Source organism: Pseudorca crassidens, chromosome 8, assembly GCF_039906515.1.
Source record: "Pseudorca crassidens isolate mPseCra1 chromosome 8, mPseCra1.hap1, whole genome shotgun sequence".
Taxonomy (NCBI): Eukaryota; Metazoa; Chordata; class Mammalia; order Artiodactyla; family Delphinidae; genus Pseudorca; species Pseudorca crassidens.
The window spans coordinates 36286276-36306252 of record NC_090303.1 but is presented as its reverse complement, the minus strand read 5'-3'; the positions used below and the strand labels follow the sequence as shown (position 1 = coordinate 36306252).

Here is a 19977-nt window from a genome sequence, read left to right as displayed (position 1 = left end):
CTGTCTTCAATCTGCTCTTCCACATATTATTCTGGCTTTAATTCAAACTTAAATTTCCCCTGTAAGCTACATACTCTTACAATCCACATGATCTCAAAATTCATTTTAGTATTTCTAATGATATTTATTTTAGAGGAGAACTCTTAAGGCTTTCATTTGTGGTATGTTTGAAAACAAAATTTTTAAGCATTAAGTGCGTTTCTTTTGGCTTTTTAATATCTGGTGTAGATACATCAAGAAAAATCAAGTGACATTTAAGTCACTTTGAAGTCACATGTTCTTTGAGAATATTTAGCTTTTTTTTTTCAAAAGAAAGTCATAAATCTTAAATACTCAGTGGTTGTTCCACTAAAAAGTAAGGAAGAGAAAACAAGTTGTAAGGGTAGACGATTTGCTTAATTTCATTCTCTAAGAGCTATACATTTTGAAACAACTAAAAAGTTACTCAATACTAAACTCACATAATTTTCAAGGCACAACATTCAAACCTTTACCTTCCATGTGATCCTCAACAGTCAACTAGAGTAGCCACACCATCCCCTTTTTGTAAAGAACAAAGCAGTGGTCCAAGGGAAAAATGTGGTCTGAACTCAGTCAGTTGTTGAAAGATGATGTCTCTAGTCCATTTCCTGTGAGAACTTGAATGGACCAAGAAGCAGACTAAGATGCAGCCACTCCCTGGTGGCCCTACAGAGAGCCTGGTTGAGGATATTTCTGGATGGACAAGAAGATGTTGCACCTGCTGTAGTGCTAATGAAGAATGTGTATTGTAGAGCCAGGTTGCCACATATTCAAATGAATTTTGTTATATTGGAAAATGAGTAATAATATTCAACTTTTATATCATATTGAATTTAAGAAGTGCTTTTTTCCTTCTATGGAAAGCCAAGGCATGGTGTTTGTATGAGTTCTGATGACTAAGGAAAGGGCAATGTATGTCATTTTCTCTGCCATAGTCTTTCTTTCTACTCAGCTGTTCCTAACAGAGATGAGGCTTGGTCATGGCTCACAACAGACCATTGAGAGTAGATGATATAATTGTGCTAAGTTTATACCAAATGGGATTCATTGACAGAAGAATTTAATGGCAAATAAATTTGATTGGCTTTATCTTCCCCATCACCCAGTACCATTTAAGGTCTTCTTTCTCTCAACATTAGGTTCCTTTACATATTCTGTGAGTAAATTCTTTCTTTGTAACATTATCTTTTTAAGTCAGTGTCTAATGTGAAGTAGAATTATAGTGCTCAAACTAAACCAATGTTTATGAAAGCCATTACAAATAGTTTAGTTAAAAGAATTTTTAAATTGATGTTTAGTGGGTGGCACATTGTGACAGAAAGTGAAATACATTTGAATATTTCAGTGTGAGAATAGCAAAACTGGCCTTTTTTCCTGTTTTTTTTGGTTTGTTTTCGCTTTTTAATTAAAGATATTTTCCCAAGTCAGGCAAACTCCCATTAATCCTTCAGGTTTTAGTTTATGTGTTATTTCCTTCATGAAGCCTTGTTTGGCCAGCTAAATCCAAATTAAATCAATTATGGTCCCTCATAACAAACTGGATTTCTCCCTGAAAGATTGTAATTATTTATTTTGGGGATTGTGTTCAGATGGGCTCTCTGTGTGGGAAGAGATTGTGTTTTCTCTTCTCTCTAACCCTAGCACATAGGTGTATGGCTAGCCCAAGGAGGGTACTCAGTGTATGTACTTACTGTATAATAAACAAATGAATATCCGAATGAAATGAGAGTAAATAGACATGAATTACGTGCAGCTACACACAGAAAAGATTATTGGTGCATTAAGTGAAACTTGGGAGTAACACTTATATTTTTTTAATTCAAAAAAATGTTCATTGAAAGTAATTTGGTAAATTTGGAAAACTGTAAAGGAGAATCACCTATTATTCTATCACTCAGAGGTAACCATAAGTAAAATATACATTTATTTATTCCAGTATTTTTTCCTCTTCCTAGGTGCCTCTCTTTAACAGAGTAAAGAAAAGTTATATGTGTGTTTGTGTTCACGTCTGTGTGCACGTGTATATCTGTAAATACGTATATGTGTGTGTGTGTAATTGTGTGTGTATGTATATGTGTATGTGCATGTGTTTATGTGTGTGTTTTAAGACCTCTCAGAGTAACTAATGTTACCACCTGTATCAGAATGGAGAGATTAATTTTATTTGGGTAGATAATCAGTTTTGAAGTTACTGTCCTCAAATATATGTGCTTGAAATTTCTCCTGAAAAATTCCTCCAAAATTTGTTTCTCTAATTCTCACTGAAGATGATAAAATAGCTATCTTTTTTATTTAGGAGATTAAATGGACTTGGTCACATATATATTATAACATTTATTAACATAAGTTATAGCATATATTTTTAAAGTATATATTAATATACATTAGTTATACATATATGTGTATATATATATTTTAATTAAAAAAATTGTTTTGGCTTTTCCATGCCTGAGAAAGTCATCCTATTACCTTCATACACACTTGGACACAGACTTATTGGGGCACACTTTTTGTCTGGAAATGTGGTTAAATGCTCAAGTATTTGACATTCAAGAGGAGAAGTCTGAGGTTAGCACTGAGGAGAATTCAGAGGCCATCTTAGTATGTGTTCCTTTGTGGGCAGCTTGTTCATTCTTTTCTGGTGCCTCATAGTATATTTTCTTTATCCTGTTAATCCAAAAAACAAATAAACAAAACCAAAAAAAAAAAACCCCAAATTATCTTTATGATGAGCATTTACAGTTACATACTCATGTACATTGACTCTTTCTATTTATGGAAAAATTCTTCAATTATTCCAATTATTCAGTTAAATCTGATTTCTTCCTCGAGAACAGTCTTTTTGTTCAGTTGTCTATTCTCTGACCTCCATACTCTCTGTAAATCTCTAAGTTTTTATTTAACGGCACTTATCTGGTTTTCTGAAATGTGAATTCCTTTTTTGTTCTCCAGTGTAGATTTTAATTTTGCCACTATGTATTTAGTTTTTTCTTGCCATCCTCATTTACCTTATTCATCTTTCTTTTTACTCGTTAATTTAGCTTGATTTCTCCTTTTAGCTGTTGGCTCCTATTTTATAGGATCAGTGTCTTTTGACATTTGAGGATCTCAAAAAGTTTCTAAAATCTAATTTTTGTTCCTATAGTAAATCAAATTCACTGAGCTAAGTAGTAAGAATGATGTTTCCTTTACAGTTTCTGTAGCATATTCTCATAGGCCCAGTTTTTGTTTTTTTGTTTTGTATTTTCTTCTGCTCAATCTTTTAAAAACAATTTTTTGAAGTATAGTTGACTTACAATTTGGTGTTAATTTCTGCTGTAGAGCAGTGATTCAGATGTATATTTTCTGACTTTCGTTTCATTATAGTTTATTATAAGATTGAATGTAGTTTTCTGTGCTATACAGTAGGACCTTGTTGTTTATCTATTTTGTATATAGTAGTTTATATCTACTAATCCCAAACTCCTAATTTATCCCTCCCCCCACATTTCCCTTTTGGTAATCATAAGTTTGTTTTCTATGTCTGTGAGTCTGTTTCTGTTTTGTAAATAAGTTCATTTGTATCATTTTTTAGATTCCACATATAAGTGATATCATGAGAAATTTGTCTTTGTCTGACTTCAGTTAGTATGATAATCACTAGGTCTATCCATGTTGCTACAAATGGCATTTCATTCTTTTTTATGGCTGAGTAATATTCCATTGTACATATATACACTACAACTTCTTTCTCCATTCATCTGTTGATGGACGTTTAGGTTGCTGCCATGTCTTCACTCTTGTAAATAGTGCTGCTATGAACATTGGGGTGCATATATCTTTTGGAATTAAAGTTTTATCCAGATATATGCCCAAGAGTGGGATTGCTGGATTGTATGGTAACTCTATTTTTAGTTTTTCGAGGAACCTCCATACTGTTCTCTATAGGGGCTGCACCAATTTACATTCCCACCAGTAGTGTATGAGAGTTCCCTTTTCTGCACACCCTTTCCAGCATTTATTATTTGTAGACCTTTTGATGATGGGCATTCTGTGACCGGTGTGAGATAGATAGTTACCTCATTGTAGTTTTGATTTGCATTTCTCTAATAATTAGTGATGTGGAGCATCTTTTCATGTGCTTTTTGGCCATCTGGTGTGTCTTCTCTGGAGAAATGTCTCTTTAGATCTTCCACTCATTTTTTGATTTGGTTGTTTGTCTTTCTGATATTGAGCTGCATGAGCTGTTTGTATATTTTGGAGATTAATCCCTTGTTGGTCACTTCATTTGCCAATATTTTATCCCATTCTGTGGTTTATCTTTTTGTTCACTTTATGATTTCCTTTGCTGTGCTCACTTATTCTTGAAAGCTTGAATGTAGAGTGATCTTTCTAGATATTTGCCAGTAAATACGTAGTGAATTGTTTGACTTCGCTTTTTGCCAACTTACATACTGGTTGAATCTCCTTCTCGGTTATATAGTTGAATGGCAACACTTAATCTAGTTCCCAGGTTCTAACAGACTTGCATATAGTATTAGTTGGAAGCCCTAGGATGGAATTTCTTCCCCCCACTTCTTTTTTAGCTGCTGATATGATGATTTACATAAACAAACAAATCTAAGTCTTAGAAAATGCTCCTTATGTACTCAGAGGCACAATTTAGCAAGTTTTAAACAATTATTTTTGCATATTTCATTTGCCTGCTAGACAAATCAAGTTTAACACATAATTAAAAATTGTACTATTTGGAGGGAACTTACCTCAACATAATAAAGGCCATATATGACAAACCCATAGTCAACATCGTTCTCAGTGGTGAAAAACTGAAACCATTTGCTCTAAGATCAGGAAAAAGACAAGGTTGTCCACTCTCACCACTGTTATTCAACATAGTTTTGGAAGTTTTAGCCACAACAATCAGAGAAGAAAAAGAAATAAAAAGAATCCAAATTAGAAAAGAAGTAAAGCTGTCGCTGTTTGCAGATGACATGATACTATACATAGAGAATCCTAAATATGCTACCAGAAAACTACTAGAGCTAATCAATGAATTTGGTAAAGTAGCAGTATACAAAATTAATGCACAGAAATCTCTTGCATTCTTATACACTAATGATGAAAAATCTGAAAGAGAAATTAAGGAAACACTCCCATTTACCACTGCAACAAAAAGAATAAAATACCTAGGAATAAATCTACCTAAGGAGACAAAAGACCTGTATGCAGAAAACTATAAGACACTGATGAAACAAATTAAAGATGATACAAACAGCTGGAGAGATATACCATGTTCTTGGATTGGAAGAATCAAAATTGTGAAAATGCCTCTACTACCCAAAGCAATCTACAGATTCAGTGCAATCCCTATCAAACAACCAATGGCATTTTTCACAGAAGTAGAACAAAAAATTCACAATCTGTATGGAAACACAAAAGACCCTGAATAGCCAAAGCAATCTTGAGAAAGAAAAATGGAGCTGGAGGAATCAGGCCCCCAGACTTCAGACTATACTACAGAGCTACAGTAATCAAGACGGTATGGTACTGGCACAAAAACAGAAATATAGATCAATGGAACAGGATAGAAAGCCCAGAGATAAACCAACACACATACTTTCACCTTATTTTTGATAAAGGAGGCAAGAATATAGAATGGAGAAAAGACAGCCTCTTCAAAAATGGTGCCGGGAAAACTGGACAGCTACATGTAAAAGAATGAAATTAGAACACTCCCCAACACCATACGCAAAAATAAACTCAAAATGGATTAAAGACCTAAATGTAAGGCCAGACACTATAAAACTCTTAGAGGAAAACATAGGCAGAACACTCTATGACATAAATCACAGCAAGATCCTTTTTGACCCACCTCCTATAGAAAGGGAAATAAAAACAAAAATAAACAAATGGGACCTAATGAAACTTCAAAGCTTTTGCACAGCAAAGGAAACCATAAGCAATACGAAAAGACAACCCTCAGAATGGGAGAAATTATTTGCACATGAAGCAACTGACAAAGCATTAATCTCCCAAGTTTACAAACAGCTCATGCAGCTCAATGTAAAAAAAAGAAAAAAACACTCAATCCAAAAATGGGCAGAAGACCTAAATAGACCTTTCTCCAAAGATATACAGATCGCCAACAGACACATGAAAGGATGCTCAACATCACTGATCATTAGAGAGATGCAAATCAAAACTACAATGAGGTATCACCTCACACCAGTCAGAATGGCCATCATCAGAAATCTACAAATGATAAATGCTGGAGAGGGTGTGGAGAAAAGGGAACCCTCTTGCACTGTTGGTGGGAATGTAACTTGATATAGCCACTATGGAGAACAGTATGGAGGTTCCTTAGACTAAAAATAGAACTACCATATGACCCAGCAATCCCACTACTGGGCTATACCCTGAGAAAACCATAATTCAAAGAGTCATGTACCACAATGTTCATTGCAGCTCTATTTACAATAGCAAGGACATGGAAGCAACCTAAGTGTCCATCGACAGATGAATGGATAAAGAAGATGTGGCACATATATACAATGCAATATTACTCAGCCATAAAAAGAAACGAAACTGAGTTATTTTTAGTGAGGTGGATGGACCTAGAGTCTGTCATACTGAGTGAAGTAAGTCAGAAGGAGAAAAACAAATAGCATATGCTAACACATATATATGGAATCAAAAAAAAAAAAAGTTATGAAGAACCTAGGGGCAGGACAGGAATAAAGACGCAGACATAGGGAATGGACCTGAGGACACGGAGAAGGGGAAGGGGAAGCTAGGATGAAGTGAGAGAGTGATATGGACATATATACACTACCAAATGTAAAATCGATAGCTAGTGGGAAGCAGCCGCATAGCACTGGGAGACCAGCTCGGTGCTTTGTGACCACCTAGAGGGATGGGACAGGGAGGGTGGGAGGGAGGGAGACTCAAGAGGGAGGAGATTTGGGGATATATGTATATGTATAGCTGATTCACTTTGTTATAAAGCAGAAACTAACACACCATTGTAAAGCAATTATACTCCAATAAAGATATTAAAAAAAATTTTGTACTATCTGGTACTTTGTTTTAGGTGTTCCTGTTAATAGATATTATAACAAATAATTCAGGTATTAGAATGTAAAGAGTATAGTAGAAATAGAAAAAATTAGGCAAGATAAACCTCATGGATAGGTTAGAATTATGGTTAGAAAGTATAACAGCTGCTGTGGGTATGATTTAGAGGTTATTAGAAATGACCCTTACTTCAAAATAGCTCCTTGTATCCATTTTAGTAATTCTACCAATTGCAGGCCATTTTTTAAAGATTTGGTTTTTTTTATTTTTAAAAGGTCATCTTTGACCTCCCCACCCTGTATTTTTGTTTCTTCCTTACCATACAGAGTCTTAAAAAAACATGTCATAAAAGTATATTCGTAAGTACCTCACCTTTACTGCTAGATCATAAGTTAAATGTAATAAAATGAAGTTGCTGGTGCCTGGATCATTGTGAGCATTCACTGACTGTTTACTGAACCTGCATCTTTTAGGAAAGATATTATGTTATATATATATTTGTGTTGTGCTTGGTTCAGTTCTTTGGTCCTGAAAAGTGTTTAATATGTGTTGTTGAGCAAATCCTTAGGAAGGTATGAAACCTCAGGCTTTAACCAGAAAAGCAATGTGAAGCTGAATGTTAAGAACTTGTGATCAGGATCAGGAGTTTTAGGTCTAAAGATTCTAGACTGAACTTTCCTAATAGACCAAGGTGGACTCAGCCTCGCAATCATATAAGATTGAGCATAAACCTGAAGATATGAATGGCTTCTATGGCTAAATAATGACTTAACTACACGCAATGATTAAGGAAAGGGAAAGATGCTGCACTTTGTGCTTCCTCATTTAATAAAACTGAAAGCCAGAGAAAGCACAAAGTCCAAGCTTATCTAAAAAAACATATCAAAAAATTTTGAGAGTTTTTTTTGGTAGAAAATAAACTACTAGAGTTTAAAATTCAGGTAAGGCTTTATGTTAAGACTCCTTTGTGTATTTTCTCAAAACCTAATTTTAACTCTTGTCCCATTGATTGCGAGAGATTGATCCATTGGCTTATGTTGTAAGTGGTAACCAGTGAGGCAGAAAGGGTCAAAGAAAAGTAGCATTCCATATGAATCCCAAAGAGAAGATCAGGCTTGTTTCTCACCCTATAAGTTTTTGTTACTGGAAAAAAAAAAAAAAAAAGGAAAAAAGAGAGAAGAAAAGAATGGAGATGAAGGATGAGGTTAAGTCTCACCTTGCAGTGTACCTGTTAACACCTCATTGCTAGGTCATTAAGATGAGTAAGTGGAGGTTTGGGGTTCCAGACTTTATTTATTTTCTCTTAAGTTCAAATGTCTTTCCAGGAGTTCCTGGACTTTGTATTATAATCTCCAGATACTTGGCAATAAATTTCAGCTACCATAACCTGTTTAATAAATTTTTTTTGGCAGTGGCTTATGGAGAAAATTTTGTTAAAAGAGGAATGATTACTATGGAGGTGAAGTTAGATATGTCAAGAGATGAAATAGTGAAAAAAATAAGCAACTTAATGATTAGAATCTCTACTCTTAATATGTTTTCAGAATGAGGGAAATACTGTATTTTATGTTTCCATGTTAATCATTAATATATCCTTCATGCAGCGCAAAACTGTGGTTGAAAATATGTTAAACAGTTCCTTTTATGTAGTAGCAACTCATAAATAAATACTTGATATATCTGAACTGTGGAGACATGTCTTATATATCATTGTATTTTTTAAAATAAATTTATTTATTTATTTTTGGCTGCATTGGGTCTTTGTTGCTGTGCGAGGGCTTTCTCTAGTTGCGGCGAGGGGGGGCTACTCTTCATTGTGGTGCACGGCGGTCTTCTCATTGTGGTGGCTTCTCTTGTTGGGGAGCACGGGCTCTAGGCATGCGGACTTAAGTATCTGTGGTACACGGGCTTCAGTAGTTGTGTCTCATGGGCTTTAGAGCGGAGGCTCAGTAGTTGTGGCTCACGGGCTTAGTTGCTCCGCGGCATGTGGGATCTTCCCGGACGAGGGTTTGAACCCATGTCCCCTCCATTGGCAGGCGGATTCTTAACCACTGCACAACCAGGGAAGTCCCTATCATTGTATTTTTAATGTTTCTTTTTATGCCTGCTTCCTTTTTTTTTTCCTGCCTTCCCTCTTGTCTCCCTTTTGACTTTATTTAAAAATATTTATTCATCTCTTTTTTATGCAAAATGCCATGTAGAAATATAACGAGTAAAATAAATGCCTGTATTAGAGGCACTGGCCAGTTGGAAGGTAAGGCAAATAAAATAACAGGTAGAACATTAAAGAAATAAGGCTATAAATACTTCAGTAGTCCAATGAGGTCCACCAAGTAGGTTCATCAAGGAGGTCTTTATAATGGAGATATCTGACTGACTTCTTGCATCAGTTCATTGATTTATGTTTTTCATTCATTAAAAGTACTTTTGAGGATCTACTATATTCCAAGCATGGTTTACAGACACGAAAAGTTCAGAGGTAAACAATACAACTCTAGTCTGTGTTTTCATAGATCTTACCAGATAGTAAAGAAAATATACAATTAACAATATTATACAACAGTTACAGAATTGTGCTAAATGTTCCGAGGAAGACCTAGAAGAACTAGTAGAGCATATAGTAGGAGATCTAATTTAGAGATCCCAGGGAATGCTTTATTGAGGAAGTGACATTAAAACAATTTTGGGGCTTCCCTGGTGCGGCAGTGGTTGGGAGTCCGCCTGCCGATGCAGGGGACACGGGTTCGTGCCCCGGTCCGGAAAGTTCCCACATGCCGTGGAGCGGTCTGGCCCGTGAGCCATGGCCGCTGAGCCTGCGCATCCAGAGCCTGTGCTCCGTAAAACAATTTTGAAGAATGTATAGGTATAAGCCAAATGAAGGCTAGAGTTATGGAGGCAAGAAGGAAGAATTTTGGTCATAGATGGGATAGCATGTATGACGATCCTAAGGCTGGTATGATTTTGAGTCTTTTGAGGAGTGGAAGGTAAACCTTTGTGGGAGAAATAGAGGTCAAGTGAGGGAAGAGTATGAGATGAAGCTGGAGAAGTGGAGAAGGGTCTGTGTATGCTGCCTTGAGAAATTTTAACCTCATCTTTGAAGTCACCGAAGGGTTTAAGCAAAGGTGGCTACTGTTAAGTGGCAAATAGCATAGAGTGAAAGTCAGATAGCCAGTTACAAGGCTATCTCAGGAGTTCAGATTAAAGATAATAGCACCTTGGATTTTGTATGGTTTTGGCATTGGAGTTAAGAGAGTGATTCATTATGTATCTTCCAGGGAAAGTAGACAATACTTGTTGGTTCGTTGGAGAGGGAGTGTCAAGAGGACTGTAAGATTTCGTATATGAGCAATGGTGGATTATGATATCCTTTACTGAAATGAGGAACAGTGTGTGAAGTTTAAGATTATGAGCTCAAATCTATGATAGTCTCACTTTATGAAAACAAATGCAGATTTTGGAGGGGCAATTTAGACAAGTGTGCAAGTGTACTGCTCAGAAGGGAGATCAGCACTGAAGATGAAAATGTGAGAGTTAGGGGCACAAGGAGGGATTTTGAAGCCATTGTGTCGATGTTACGCATCAAGAGGGTATCATGCTGAGTGAAACACGGCAGACAGAGAAAGACAAATACCCTATAATCTAAAATCTGTATGTTTAGACCTGGAATCTAAGAAACAAAGCAAAATGAAAACAGACTCAAATGTGTAGTTGCCAGAGGGAAGGGGGTTGGAGAGTTGGGCCAAATAGGTGAAGGGGATTAAGAGGTACAAACCTCCAGTTATAAGTAAGCCACAGGGGTGTAATACACAGCATAAAGGATATGGTCAAAAATATTGTAATAACTTTGTATGGGGACAGATGGTTACTAGACTTATTGTGGTGATCATTTTGTAATGTATGCAAATGTCGAATCACTATGTAGTACACCTTAAACTAACATAATATTGTATGTCAGCTATATTTCAATTAATAGAAAATAGTGGATGTTATTTGGGCCAGCAAAATGATATTTTTTCCTAGACATAATTTTTGCCACATGGTTCCAAATACACATGTCATTCTGCTGCATGATTTTAATACAGTCAGGGACAAGTATTTTCCCCTCTTGAGTAACAGGGACAAGTATTTTTCTCTCTTGAGTAACATTCCTCTAACACAATAATGTAAGGGAGAATAAAATGCATTAATTGAACCTACTTTTTAACACTAATTGCTTGTATAGTATCTGTTCTTGAATAGATATTTAGAAATTTCTTATGATGGATTCTTCTGCCCTCACTCCATGCCCCCAGAGAATGTATTTTGATGGTAATTTATTGGAATATTTGATTGGTTAAATAATGTCTTATGTCAGGCAATTTTGTAAATAACATGTTCCCCCCCGCAAGGAATCGGGTTAAGGGTGGAAACGCTTTTATAGTAATTATTATCTAATTTGTTGCTTTAAAGAGCCCTATTTTATATATCCCTAATAGTTCATTTCATCAAATGTTTATAAAATCTTCCCCATCAAAGGGTGTAACTGAAATATGAAATGTGTTAACTCATGATAATTTAAAAGCAGAGTTTGTTAAGTATCTATGTGATCTCTACTAAAGGTATTGCAGCTGACTTACTCGTTTTTTAAAAGAAACACTTCAGTGTTCCACAATCTAAATTATAGATTTTATTTTATTATAAAATAAGAAGAAGCTCTTTCTGCATAACTTTGAAGAAATTGATAAGCAGAATAGGCAAGCAGTTGGAAACTCTTCCAGTTTATTACAGATGTCACATGATCTAAAGTAAGGCTAGAATTACTCTTGAAATAAATTCACAATTTAAAGAGTCAGCTCATTTTGTGGCTTCACTGATAAAATTGAAACCTCTACTGAATTGAATTATCTGTCTAAAAATGCTTCATAATGATTTAAGATACTGGTAAAATTACAGTATTTTTTTAAACCTGAAATTTCTTAAGTATCGCCATCTTTATTACTTTACTACTAAGTAAGCTAGGGTCTGAGTACTGATTAATCCATGAGTTGAGTTCTTTGCATATATATCCAGATCCATAGAGCTAAATAGCTCTGTGTGCTTCCTGGGAATTTGTGGATATGTATTATTTCTCCATTTGTAAATTTATTTGGAGAAGAATGCCTTTTTTGGAGCAATCATATTGTCATGTAACTTGTATCATTCCTTTGTATCATTACTCATCTTGTGCTGTGTTTTCTTTGTCCTGAAGGAATTGCCTATGATCCTCTGATGCTGAAACACCAGTGCATTTGTGGCAATTCCACCACCCACCCTGAGCACGCTGGACGCATACAGAGCATCTGGTCACGGCTGCAAGAAACTGGGTTGCTAAATAAATGTGAGGTAATCCTGCATTGGCCACACTCTTTTACTTACTTAAATAAATCATGTAAAGAGGCCAGTATTCAATTGGGTAGGTGTAGAAAAATGTTAACTCTGTAGTACAAACACCATGATTGATGAACCATCGTAGACATTAGTAGCATAGAACTTATAACCTGACACTGGGCTGGGCACACAGTGGGTACTCAGTCTGTGTTGATGGACTGAGCAGCTGCCTGATGTATGTGCTATTACTGCAGCGTTTTTCTGTACACACGGTAGTATTCTAGGTATCATTTATTGAGTTAATTTTCTGAGAAACTTCGCAAACTGTTAAGCGCTCAGTAGTTGTTATTTCTTGTTATAAGCGATACTCTGAACTAACGTATATGCCGATTTTGCCTCGTGGAAATGAATAGTTTTAAAAGATTAACTGTCTTCTTACCAAGAAAAGTCACTTCTTTTTATTGATGTTTAGATTCATTTCTGTAGATTCTTGGTGAGTCTCATTTTTTATTTAGAAAAATTAGTTTCTTTAGGCTTTCAAAAGTTAAAAGTAAAAATGTTATCAGGTCAAAAAGACTCCCATTGTCAAATCTGCAAAATATATAACAACCAGCAGTTGTTTGATTTAGTTGCTGTAAATGTCCAAAGTTGCTTAAGATCCAGTAACAGTCTATATTTGAGTCTGAAACTTTTTTAAAAGAAAAATATCCCCCATGTGTTTTCTTACATTACCTTAACATTTATTGATCAAAAGCACTTTTTCTTGGGTCTATATTCTGTTCCAGATGTGTTCTAGGGACTAGAATTATGGAATTTCACAAGGCAAACATGGTCCCTATTCTTATAGACTGATAATTTAACATGTTGCGGAACATATTTGGTTCTGTTATCCTTCTTTATAGAGCAATGAAGGGAATCTAACTAGTTCTTACCAGTTTGGGAAAAAAGTAAATGGATAATATTGATATTTTGACCATAGTTATGTCAGAAGGAAACTAATACTTTGAAACCATACTAAATTCACTGTACTTTGATAAAATGAAGACAATCTTTTGTGACTACTTTTGAGTTAATTGAGTTAACTGATTTTGACAATCGAAAATGTAGTCAATAAAATTCTATTCAAAGCCAATTTACTTTAAAGTGAACCTGTAAAATATTTCAGTTGAAATAGACATGCCAAAGCAGACAGACTATTTCTTAGAGTAAAGTGCACTTGCCTCTATTTGATAGCAGGGGTTAATTCAGTCTGATCTTTCTTCTCTGCAAAGTACTAAAAATAACTGACTTTTAAAGATGCAAACTCATTCATTCGTTGTGTTCATTTCTAAGGATAAATTATTTTCTTTATTGATTTTCTCTTTTGAAGATGAACTGTCTCATCTTACAAGGGGATTAAATGGTTATTTTCTTTACATCAAAATATAGATAATGTCGATGGGTCGTTCAGCAGTTGGGATTGTAAATGAATACGTCAGAGCAGTGTATACAGACTTAGTTTCACAAGTTTTATTATGTGTTGATAATAGAATTATCAAATGTTTTTCATATGTGGACTTCTGCTTTTGATTAAATGTATCCTTTACCTAGAAACCCCAAAGTGACAGAATTTCAGCTAGATTTATTTCTCTGGTTCTTTCCTGAGTGAAAGTCTATTATTCATATTTTTCCAGTAGCATCCATATTATATGGCAGAAGGCTTTCATACTCTTTGGTAAATTTTAGAGTTATCTTCAAGGTTTTCATGATTTTGATAATGCAGTTTGGAAGCCAAACCACTCTATTGTCTGCACAATCCTATATGGAGCCGGTAAAGTAAACCATCAAGGAGACTTACTTGTGGTAGACTAGCCTTAATGGATATTTATTCATGAGAGTGTTCCTGTCTCACCTTCGCATCTACTATAGATGTTTCCTAGCTTGGCTGTCTCTCTTTACTTTTGCAAGCTGAGGCATTGCTGTTTACATTTTTTTCACTTTCAAGTCTTTGTTATATCCTGAAGCCCTGCCCCACCTGCTCCAAATTAGCAGTGCCTGATGATAGCCTGAAATGCATTGTTAGTTTGTGATATCCCTTAAATCTGTTACCTGAAGGAACACTATTTATGAAAGGAGCAAAGTGCAGAAGTAAATGGAATGTAATATGGTTCACACTGGTCTTAAAATTTAAAAGTCTATTATCCTTTTGTGATCAGTCTTCTTCTTCTGTTCCTGGTACATCACATTATTTTAGTCTTGTATTATTTGAAACCATGAAATTCAGTTTATACAACAGCACTGCTGATGTGACATCAGACCCAGGATGAAATGTTAGAAGAACAGTGGGCACCCCACAGTTGAGTGAGAATGAGTGAGTCTATTCCAGTCCAGTCAGCAAAGACGGGTCTCTCTAGCAAACAATCACACAATTAACAAATAATGCACTTGAAAGCCCAGATTGGCAGATTGGCTCTTAATGAAGACCAAGCACAAAAGCCTGATCCAAAACTTTAAAAGTGCAAACAGAACACTCTTTTTCCTAACATAGTTTAAGAACAGTTCAGCAGGTGTTTGCTTTCCTAAGTGATGAAATTGTTGCCCATATTATTTATTTGCTCCTGTGTTATCAAAACATCTATGACTTATGCTGACCTAATCCAAAACATGCCATAGAATTTCACTGGGACAGGAGGTAAGGAGTCTCAATTCTGCTGGCGTACAGAGAAAAAAATGCTTTCCTCAGCCAATGGAGTAGTCAATGTTGCAATTAAACAATGATTATGATAGAAAAGATGGCAATTTTAAAACGTTGAAAGGGCTTCTTTGTTTTTAAACAAGAGTCTGATCCACAAATCAAACTTATGTATCGTTTCAATTCATTTATCAGTGTAGAAAATTAACCAAAATGGATTCCTTCAAAGGTTATTGTTCAGTGTTAGAGTTGACCTTCGTCCTGCCATTAATTATCTGTGTACTTTTGTCAGATCATTTAACCTTAGTGATCTTTGGTTTTCCCATATGTAAGATGAGGGTGTTAAGCAGGATATTTGCTAGGATCTTTCAGCTCTAATATCATATGAAATTAGATGCCTAAGAAGTTAATTTGGAGCATAACACTTTCTTTGGTTAAGAGTAGACAAAACTTTTAGGATGTTTTAGTAAACATATTGCTTTTAGTTTGTAAGCTATAGTGTAAATTGGCTGTGCTTACAGTCCTGATTGGCAGCCAGAGAAAACATTAGTCCTTATTATATTAGATTACAGTGGTTACATGGGTTAACTTCTCTTGGCATGACGTGGCACTGTTTTAAAAAAATTGAAATAGTTAATAGTCCCTCATGCCAATACCATTTAGTTGTTTCCCCTATTGAATCATTCACACTGAGTTTAGTGATTCTGTTGGGAGTAAAAAGCAAAACCAGCAGCTTTCTTGTCACCATAAGAAATGGGTCTGGAGGGGTCATTTGGTGTCCTCTTTGGGAATAAGCTCTTGGATTAGGTAGCCAGGTTTCTGAAGTGTGTGTGCCCCTGAAGAAAAAGATGTGCTCTTCTGTGCTTAAAAAATTGCAGAGGTTGACCCATCATCTGTTAGAAATGCACTTGCAGGTGTTTTTCCAGAAGTGCTCATGACTCTCAGCCCACCACGCCACCCACAGACATTTGCTTGCTCTCACATTTGTTTTGAGAATAATAACATTTTATAATGCTTTTGTTGGATTACACATTATATGGAATTTGCATTGCCTCTTTGTGACTAATATTGAATAACTTTGTTTCGCTTAATTCATAAGTAAAAACCATAAGCAACATACTGTGCTGAAATGTTTAACTCCTTTATTCAAGTGCCAACACAAAGTAATTACAAACAATTCTGGGACACAGAACCAAGCTACTGTTGCCCCTTCTGGGACTTCTCAGCCATTCCAGTGAAAAAAGTAGAGAGCAGGTTTAGTGTAAAATCTTAAGATGCCAGGGAGCTCAGGGATAGGGTCTCCAGCACACTTTCCTGCACACACAAGTGATTTTTAAAATACCTTTTGTAAATCTAAATAAAGAAATATAATACTCTTTAGAAAAACTCAATTTTGAAGTGTGCAAGTTTTCTGACTTGAAGGTTACAAAGTACTAAACATTGCAAGTTAATGGAAATTCAATTAAACATTTGTTTTATGGACTAATCTAACTAGATGGCAGCACATAACAGCTTACTGTTTTGTTTAGTTTGCAAAAAACTTTTGTGTGTGTGCTTGTGTCTTAGAATCTAACCACAAAGCAATAAGAAACTCAAACAGGGAATCTGGTGAATTGTCTCTAAAGGATATGGCAGTTATGGAAAGAAGTACAAATGATCTAGATGTGATGAGTAAACCAAGGTGTCATTATTCTGAGAGAAATTTGTATAGCCCAGTAGAGTGGACCCTGGCAGAGAAATAACATTAAAAATACGTGTGCAGCCCATAATCAGAATTAAGATGATTTGGAATTTTTTTTTGATTTTGATTTCTGCAAAAAAAAAATTAATGTGGAAAACAACCAATAAAAGGAAGTAAGACAGGCTGCCCTTCTGAGTCCATTTGGAAAGTGATACAGGATTTTTTTTTTTAAACAGCAGCATTAAAGCTTATTAGCAAAAAATGACTAGTTATATGGATTTGAACTGTCTGAAAGTTGTTGTGCTAAAGTAACAAAATATTTATTGTGACAAATTTGTTTCATACATGATTAGTATAAAAAAATGCTTCAACCCAAATCAGTAAAATGTTCATTACAATGTTTAAAAAAATAATTACAACATAGGAGATTCAGTTGCATAAAAATTGTGAAAATTGAGCCAGTACACTAAGGCATAACATTTTTTTCTTACTTTCTGATGAGCATAATGGTTTGAAATGAGTGGACATAAAACTGGAAAAAAAGTACATAGTACATACGCTTTTTACCACCCAGACATTTGTTATTGAATGGACTTGCTGTTTTCTGAAGTACTTTTGAAATTATTCTATGCCCTGAACTACTTTTAAATAAATTGTAATGACTGAATCCAGCAGTATTACATGCAAGTAGATGACACTTGTTATTTTGAAGATCAGATAAACTTTTTTTTTTTTACTCTCCAACCTTCTCTCTGCCAGCCATTTATTTTAGCTATTCCGTAGTCCCAAATGTTGGTTAGTACAGGGTCAGCATCTTGAATTCACTTATGAGCAGGAAGAATGGACAGCTCCCTCTAAGATGTGGTTCTTGACCTAGGTTACCCATTAAAATCCACTGGGTGGGTCTCAGTTTCTGGATGCCTAGGTTGTAACCAAAGTTAAGCAGGAGCTCTGAACGTATGACCCAGACATTAATACCTTTTAAACTTATGCAGCTGATTCCAAGGTTCACCAATATTAAAAATCAACAGAAACTCAGTTTCTTAACATAAACTTAATGAGGTAGAGACAAAGAGGTGAATGGAGTCAAATATTTGGAGATGGGAGAGTAACAAAAGTAAACATTTACCTGAGAAACAAAGGTGGTATTAACTCAGAAGTTTCATGCACAAAATTTTTTTTAAATTGGGAAAAATGTTCTTTATTTTGAAGTTGTCATGGGATAGGAAAATGAGTTCTAAAAAATACTCTTCTTTTTCAAATATGCTTAAGCATTTTTAAAAAATGGGCTTCAAGGAAAACCTGGCATCTTTTTGAAAACCTTCATAGTGAGATCTCCTCTCTTGCTTCAACCATGGTAATTTATCATTTCAATTATGATATTTGCTTGCCCAAGGCAAATCTATAAATCAAAATGAAGGATATTTTATTGAGTGTTGTGTATAAGGTAATTTCTCATAGCCATTTTAGGGCTTACCATTTTCACTTACCATTCTAGGGCTAAAAGTAATTTGGTTAAATCTCCTTATGTTTATAGATGAAGAAACAAAGCTCCAGAAAGGTACCTCATAGCAGGCTATGGGCACGTTAAGGACATGTGACAGTCAGAACCCAGAACTCAGGGCTCCTGACTTGCAATTCACTTTCTTTTCATATGACTGACAGAAAGGACCAAGAGCTTGTCGGACTGCCTGCTGGCTTAGCAGCCGCCTTCCTTCTTTCATTCCCCTTTCCTTATAAGAAAGCCTCTGAGGAGAACAGGTTATTAGATGATGAGGGATCTATGGAAGGAGAGAATGCAGTGCGGGGAGGGGATAGAAACTATCTTCTTTGTAACATTTAAAGAAGCAGTTGGTTGTAGCATTTGAAAACGCCGGTTGGTAAGCTTGGGCATGAGCAATGAGACCGGATTTTTTGTGTTTGTTTAAGAGAGGAAAGAGTATCGACAATAATGAATAGGTGTGAACTGATTTGTTAAATATTAAGAATGGGGTTTGTAACAGAGGGTAACTTTGACAGTCATAAGTCATTTATGATTCTTTAGTTTAACTCTGTAAGTCTGCAGCCCTGCAGATCTTTGTAGAAAAAAATAAAAACGCATCCCTATATTTAGGGACACTGGATGAAATATTTTCAGAAAATGAGATATTTCAGTGGAAATTCTTGCCTAATATGTCACCACTTTGAAAATGATTAAAGAAAATGGGGTCTCCCCCAGCAGAGGCAGGTACTTTGACTTGTCAAATTGAAGTTGGACATTTTCTCTTAGTTTGGAACTGCCACAAAATAAGCCCTTTCATGTCCTCAGTAATACCAAACCAATGCAATCCATCTGTTCTGCTAAATTATTTCTAGTTCCCTAACCAAAGGCACTGCTTTTTCATGCATTTTATCATGATTTTATGCCCTTTATTATATTTTACAAAAGGTTCTGATTCCTCCAGGGCCAATGAGAACTGATTAGGACACTGGCCTCAATCCAGGCTTTGAACAGAGGAGGGGAAGGAATAGAACTATTTCCTTTTTTCCCTGCTCCTTGGCAGAAAAAAATATGAATCTATACCGTGTGTGTGCTCTGTGTGTGGGTAGGCTGCATTTTATCCTGTCACAGTATGACTTTGTAGATCATGTTCAGAACATTCCTTCTATAATCAGGTTGCATTAACAGGCTTTAATTCAGAAAGACTACTTCTTTAGGAAAAAACCACGGTGTGTTGTGATACTCAATGATATGGTCATTTTGAACAACTTTAGCAAACTTCAAACGTGAATGTATACTGTTTGGGGCTCTGATCTAATAAATAAGATCATATTCCTCGGGTGCTTAGCACAGGGTAGGCGCTCAGGGCGCGTGAGTTCCTTTCCTGCTTTCAAGGAAGAAACTACTTGAGTGCAAGTCACAGAGAATGGAAATAGAATAATGAATACCTCCTACATGACAGCGTTTCTTTACTAAGAAATTGAAGGAAGAGCTATAAGGTTTCTTTCTTAGACTTATATTGGCAAGTTACTTAAGACCTATATTTGCATCTCAAGTGAGAAATACCCAGGTGGAGACCCATGCCATCCTTTATAGGCATTGAGTGTCCGAATATACTCAGAATTCTCAAAAATTCTTTTGGTCAAACTCATAGATGACTTTAGCTAGGCATCCTGCAGGCTAAATATCTCTGAGAACGGAAATCAGTATCTCCCTAAATTACAG

The 19977-nt window shown here is 35.6% G+C and overlaps 1 protein-coding gene across 1 annotated transcript in view; it reads left to right on the top strand.

Moving 5' to 3' along the window:
- The window catches only part of HDAC9 (histone deacetylase 9), a 581469-nt gene that overhangs the window by 253002 nt on the left and 308490 nt on the right, over positions 1–19977 (top strand). The window contains exon 13 of the mRNA XM_067746216.1: positions 12302–12435. Coding sequence (XP_067602317.1) covers positions 12302–12435 — 134 coding nt within the window. The remainder of the gene's footprint in view (positions 1–12301; positions 12436–19977) is intronic.